Source organism: Mus caroli, unplaced genomic scaffold (assembly GCF_978045245.1).
Source record: "Mus caroli unplaced genomic scaffold, Mus_caroli_1 scaffold_9, whole genome shotgun sequence".
NCBI classification, from domain to species: Eukaryota; Metazoa; Chordata; class Mammalia; order Rodentia; family Muridae; genus Mus; species Mus caroli.
Genome location: NW_028227264.1, coordinates 129,003,673 through 129,010,871, shown reverse-complemented (window position 1 = coordinate 129,010,871; position 7,199 = coordinate 129,003,673). Strand labels below are relative to the sequence as shown.

The 7,199-nt window shown below is 38.2% G+C and overlaps 1 protein-coding gene across 1 annotated transcript; it reads right to left on the bottom strand.

Annotated features, from left to right (window-relative positions):
* Positions 1–3,918: 3,918 nt before the first annotated feature.
* On the bottom strand, positions 3,919–4,890 carry LOC110303057 (olfactory receptor 6C6-like). The gene has a single exon (XM_021173959.2). It carries the CDS (start codon positions 4,876–4,878, stop codon positions 3,919–3,921), a length of 960 nt encoding a protein of 319 aa, XP_021029618.2. The 5' UTR covers positions 4,879–4,890.
* Positions 4,891–7,199: the final 2,309 nt, after the last annotated feature.

Sequence of the window (7,199 nt, the reverse complement as noted above, 5' to 3'; positions counted from 1 at the left end):
AATGTAGCCTCCCCCCAGCCTTGAGTAGGCTGGCTTTGACCTTGCTGCCACTGAAAATGAGATCACCTGGGGTGGAGCCTTCTGACTTAGATGGCCCTATTGTTCTGTCAACTGCTAAGAGGCCCTGGAGATATTCTGGAGACAGAATCCAGCAGATCATTGCCTACAAGCTGGCAACAGTCACCAAGAATGAATTGGCGGGGATGGGCCTCCCCCCTTTATAAGCACAGACTCTTAGTAAACTTTGGGGCCTTGAACAGAAAGGTGTCTTGGCCTCCATTATTTCTCTTGTCATTCTCTCCCATACAGCTCCTGCCTTCCACTCAGGAACCCAGTTAGTGTGGCCGCAGGCGGCTTACAACCAAGATGTCCCTCAACTTGAATGAAGAATGGGTTTAAAAAATGTAGTTCACTTACACAATGGAATACTATTCAAATATTAAAAACAAGGACATCGTGGATTTTGCAGACAAATGGGTAGAACTAGAAAACCTTCAGTGTTGTAACCCGGAGCCAAAGGGCATGCATGATGTGCACTGACTTATAAGTGGATATTAGCCATAAAGTATAGGATAAAGATACAATAATCAGTAGACCCAAAGAAGCCAAAGAACAAGGAGGGCCCAAGTTAGGATTCATGAATCTTCCTCTGACCCGTCCAGCAGATCCAGTTATTCGAGGGTCTCGAGGGGACCTTCTCCTGAGAACCAAATGGGGGGAGAGAAGGACGGACACCAAGTGCAAGAATGACACGGAAGCAGTCTGAGTAGCATCTAGGTGTCTCTGTATTCAGCAAGGCTCAAGACTTAAATGCACAAGCAAAAGGGGAAGTACTTCTCAGCAGGAGGAATGGGGCAGCAGAAATTTTTCTTTTGGCAACTACACTGGGGAGCAGGAACTTGGTGGTATCAGGGTACATCTTGTGGTCAGGACATCTGGCGCTGACTTAGGGCTGGAACATTCTGTGGTTGTTCTCAGAACAGTGCGTTGGTGGCCCGCTTTTGACCCTCTTTTCTCTTCGGGGAGAGAGGCCCAATTCAGAGATCAAGACAATAGAATTGTCTTAATAGGTCCCAATATTTCTTAGAAGGAGAAATAAAAGAGATGTTGGAATTTGATGAAGAGAGGGAACTAGGTGGGAGAGAGAAGAGGGAAGACAAAGTGGTGAGAGGGATCAGGTGTAGGGAGACCAAAGGAGAAAGAATGTAAATAGGCAAAGGGCAGGCAAACTTTATATGCCCCAATATAGGGGAATGCCAGGGCCATAAGAATGGAAATGGGTGGGTAGGGAAGTGGGGAGCGCTATGGGGGACTTTTGGGATAGCATTGGAAATGTAATTGAGGAAAATATGTAATAAAAATATTTAAAAAAAAAGAAAGAGAGAGAGAGAGAGAGAGAGAGAGAGAGAGAGAGAGAGAAAGAAAGAAAGAAAGAAAGAAAGAAAGAAAGAAAGAAAGAAAGAAAGAAAGAAAGAAAGAAAGAAAGAAAGAAAGAAAGAAAGAGAAAGAAGGAAGGAAGGAAGGAAGGAAGGAAGGAAGGAAGGAAGGAAGGAAGGAAGGAAAGAAGGAAGGAAGGAAGGAAGGAAGGAAGGAAGGAAGGAAGGAAGGAAGGAAGGAAGGAAGGAAGGAAAGGAAGAGAGAGAGAAAGGAGAGAGAGAAGGAAAGAAAGAGGAAGAGCTCTGTAAACTCTGTAAACCTTCATGAGTTACAGGCTTAATGGCACTAGGAAAAGAAAGCAGGCTTGGAACAAATTTGTGATCAAGGGAAACATTTTTTCTTGGTTAGGAATGAGACTACTATCTGATAACTAAAGGTCACAAACTGGCAATGGGCAACTTGTCATAGGTGCAGGGACAGAAAATAAATGATAGACTAGTTTATCTATACAAGACTTCAAAATAATAAGACATAAGGCAGAGGATTGTCTCTTGATAAAACCATCCCAACTTATGACTTGATAATTATTGCTTAAACTTATAATGAACTTATGGAGCTGGTAACAGATAAGGATTATTTACTTAGGTACTAGTCTTAATGGAAAGACATGTAAACAATTATGTTGTACCTCCTTAAGTCTTGTTGATCTATGACATGAGCCTTAAACTTACTATGAACTTAATGTAAAATCCCTTAGAATATCACATGATCAATTATCCTGAGAAGGTGTAAAAACAAATAACTACAATGAAGTATGGTGATCCCTTTTTCAGCTTCATCCAATGTGTGTGTTGTTAGGATAATAATACCTGATATTATTTCTTTCTTATCTTTTCTTTTCCTTTCTTTTCTCTCTGGTTCACAAAGAGTTAAGAAATTCTGAGCCTCTCCCCTGATAAGCAAGGGTCCCTAAGTCAAAGAGAAGAAAACCCAAGTAACTTTAAGTTTCTTTTCTCCTAGTGATATCAGCAGGAGTTAATTAACAGAAGTCAACAGGCTTTTGGCTGCCCAAATAGCAAGAAAAAAGATAAATTGCCAGAAGGCTTCAGGTTTTGGCCCTGAATAGCAAGAGTTAAATTGCCAGAAGTCATCAGCTCACTCCCCAACCACCAGTGCCATACTCAATCACTGCCTCAGTTTACCCTGTGATAACAAAGCTGGTTTTTGACAGAGCTATCTCTGTAGCCCACTATTATATATTGTATATCCAAATATATACTTGCAGGTTGACACTATTTGTATAGGCCACATTCTGTAATAAATGAAACTACACACAAACATGTAATTTCTCTGGTAGTGTGTATTATGTCAAATCTTGTATATATCGCTAATTTAAGAGGGGTTTTTTGGTTCACTAATAGATTAAAAAATAAGAATACATATTCTCACAGAGTCTGAGATATGCTGATTAGAAGGATTTTTTTTTTCTAGAACTCAAATATGGGCCTCAGGAAAATTAAAAACTAAAGTTTATTATTCTTTCTTAACTTCTCCTTTTATCAAACTATAGACATGTTTATAACCAATATATCAGATATGTTTGAAGGGATATGAATGGATCTTATGGATTCAATATTCATAATTGTCAAGTTATTTCAAATGACCATACATAATGGAAGTGAACAGCACAGGAAGATGCATATGTCAACACTGACATCACTCAGTCAAGAGACTGAAAATAGTACACAATTGCTAGGTGATTTTCATGGACTCTGCATTGAACTGTATGCTGACACATCAACATCACATATGATGTCCCCTACTCAGGAGAGGAGAAACCAGACAGCTATTTCTTTTTCTTTTTCCAATTTGCTGTGACTCAGAGAAAGGATTCTATGAAAAGTTGAGAAGTGGGAGTGTAATATAACCATTGTTCTTTACACAGAGAGTGAAGAGCTTATATGACATCCACGGTGGATTTTTGGAAAAAAATAATTCTTTTTTTTTATTGTATGTATCTGGGTGTCTTGCCTATATGTGTACCTGTCTTCTATGGACAAGTACTGCCTACAAAGACGAAAGGCATTGGACGATGGTAAGTACTGGATGACAAACCAAGGTCCTCTGCAAAAACAAGTTTTCTTACATACTAAGCTACTGGTACAGCCTTTCATACTGTTTTTCTCTTTTCCCCCAGAAAAGTACAACAGACAGGCTCCTATAACACACCAACGTCCTGAACCATGAGAGACCTCAAAATATTATGTGGAGCAAGAAAATGCAAAAATAAAGTATAAAGTGAGGTATGTCTTTTACATGAAATTCCAGAAGAGAAAATGCTTCTCAACATTTCTGAAAATTCACCTGTAGATATTTGATTTAATTTCATATTAAAATGATGTAGGATATATCAGAGGGAGGAGGGACTGTAAGGGAGCTGAGAAAGAAAGGGTAATAGAGCACATGAGACTTAAAGCATAGCTCATAGCAGACATACTTGGAGATTACAGTCCCCTCTTTCATTCACGTTCCAGCAGCATACTATTTAGGTCTAAATCTTAATTCACTGTTTTGGGAATAACACATTCTGTGAAGCACCTGTTTGAAAGCATCCTTCACCTGCTGGTTCCTTAGGGTGTAAATGAAAGGGTTTAGCAAAGGGGCCACAGAGGTGTTGAGCACAGCTACACCTTTATTTAAGCTCACCCTCTCCTTGGCTGATGTTTTCATGTACATGAAGATACAACTCCCATATGTGATGGAGACAACAACCATGTGTGAGGAGCAGGTGGAAAAGGCCTTTTTCCTTTGTTGAGCTGAAGGGAACTTTAAGATGGTTTTGATGATGAGTGTGTAGGAGAGGATCACTAAGATCAAGGTGATGATAAGTGTCATGACAGCTAAGGCGAAAGCCATCAATTCTATGAAACGTGTGTCTGTGCAAGACAGCTGCAGGACAGGGGACGTGTCACATAGGAAGTGGTCTATTGTTTTGGAGGCACAGAAATCCAGTTTGAGTCCCAAAAGTAAAGGGGGGAAGATGACAAAGAACCCAGTTACCCAAGAGCTGAGAACCAGTAAATGGCACACTTTGCTGTTCATGATGATGGGGTAGTGTAGTGGTCTGCAGATGGCTACAAAGCGGTCATAAGACATGGCAGCCAGGAGGTAGAACTCTGTGATTAGTGAGAGAAAAAAGAAGAATAATTGAGCTGCACATGCATTGTAGGAAATTGTTCTGTCTCCAGTGAGAATGCTCATTAAGAACCGTGGAATACAGGCAGTTGTGAATGCAATTTCTAAGAAGGAGAAATTCCGGAGGAAGAAGTACATTGGAGTCTTGAGGCGAGGATCCATCAGGGTGAGAAGGATGATCACTAAGTTCCCCATCAGGCTCAAGATGTAATTGAAAAACAGAAACAGGAAAATTGGAATTTGTAGCTGAGGGTCATCTGTCAATCCAAGCAAAATGAATATAATCTCTACAGATTGGTTCTTCATCTCTCCTTTTGTCCCTAGTAAGTCTACATAAAACAAAATAAGGGAAAATAAAAGGAAAAAACCCAAACAACTACTAACACATTTAACACATATGGAAAATACGCATTGCTTTATACTCACAGGAAGGCACAATTTCAATATAACCCATGCAAAAATATTTTAATGAGTTTAGATTTCATTTCATGGACTTCATTGGTATGTGTCATAGTTAAGTTTTCTATTATTGTGAAAAAACACCAAGGCCAAAAGTTGCATGGGAAAGAAATGTTCTAAAGGGTTTGCTTCATATTAGAGCTTATAAGTCTGTCAGGGTGGGACTGCAGGGTGAGAACTCAGGGACGGAACTGGGCAGCAGAGACTGATGCAGAGGCCATGAAGGAGTGCTGTTCACTAGCTAATTTGTTCATTTGGCTTTCTCAGACTGCTCCCAGGACCACCCTTCCTCATCAAACATCAGTGAAAGAAATGCAACAGGCTTGTTCGGTCTGTTGGAGTATTTTCTCAATTGAGGTTCTCTCTTCCCAAATTACTATGGCTTGTGTTAATATGACATAAGACTAGACAGACTCATTCTTACTTAACTCAAAGTTGACTGGGTCCCTTACTTGCATTGCTGTTCACCTGTACCTGTCTTTCCAATAATTTAGTCTAATAAAATACTCAAGTGTGTGGTATTTGGAAATTTCTCAATTAATTCTCTTGAGTAAGTTGCCATATAATATTTTAAGTGATATAATATTTATAGTAAATGGTGGTGTTCCGAATCGCTATAGTAACTCCAAATTTAGATATATACATATAGGGCATTTTTAAGAAAGAAAATATCTAAAGAAGAAAATACCCAAGGTTATAGTATGAGATTCTAGCAAGGTGGGTGTGCTGATAATCAGAGCAAACACGAACATCACAATGATTTCAAAATAAGTCATCAATTGAACCTATTAACATAAACTGTCTTATACTGGTAGGATTTTCCCATTACTGTCTTCTGCCTCATGGCAATTTTTTTTCATGTGACAAGTCATAGGCGAGCTAACTATTTATTTCAGGATATGTTTATGAGATACAGATGAAACACAAATCTATTAATATTTAGACTTCAGTACCGCCCCCAAGATACCATGTATGTGCAGACACCCCAAAATCTGGGGGAAAAATCTAAATAGAAAATATTTATGGTCCATAAGATTTCAGATAGAAAATATTCAATCTGTACTAGATGTCCTCTCAGCTTTATGTCTTTGTATATTAAATACAGAAAAGGGCTTAAGAGGGTTCCTGGTCTATAAAACATAGGTACTGAGTTGAGACAAAACTGCTCCACTGGTCAATGTTTCTTCAGATGTTCTGTCTTCTCACCCACAAAAAGAAACAAATGGAATGTGTTTATAGGTCAATGTTTAAGTCACTGGTCATGTACTTCTGTGTAGCTTCTTCTCTCTTTTTTTTTAATTAGGTATTTTTTATTTACACTTCAAATGACAATTTTTCATAGAGAAAAATATCTATGAGAAAAGGAATAACTAATGTTTAACCTATAAATATAAAGCCAGTGTTTCAAGTAAATTATGAGCCATTTTTCATTTTAAAATAATTGTGTAAGACAGATACCTTATATTTATAGAGTACTTTGATTTAATATTAAAGCTTTATATATTCTACCTGTTTTATAGTCATTTAAGTCATTTAGAATTTTTTGAAAAAAATGGAATATTTATTTTGAATAAACTGAAGCTTAGAAAATCTATATGGCCCATACAATGTGAACAGTTAAATAACAGATAATTTCCTGATTAGTTTTAGGAACTGTATAATAGAATCAAGTGACCTATGAACAACAGTCTGTATCTGGAAATGAATATACACACCCACAAATCTATACCATGACAGTAACTAGAGTTAGTTCACTGGTACTATTTTATCCAGCCTATAAAAGATTAGCATACCTGGTTCATGAGTGAATTTGTTTTATGGCTACTGACACTGGTGTTCAGGTATTTCCACTTTACAACGGATGCTGTCTCCATTTACTTTTTACTTAAAGCTTCTGGGTTGTCTCTGGTCCCACATCCCAGGCATAGCATTCTTTCATTATGAGCAGTTTGGTAATGCTCCTACAGAGAGCAACATCTTTTCCTCATTCCCATGGTATTGATACAGTGCAGGGTATAGTGATATGAAATGCCTGGTAAGCTACTGCATAAAAGAGAAACATGTAAATATTTTAGACATAATAAGAAAAGACAGTGACATGGTCTGAATAATATTAAATGTAAAGTATTGTGGCTTGCATTCACTAACTTGGGCTTTATTCAGAAGTC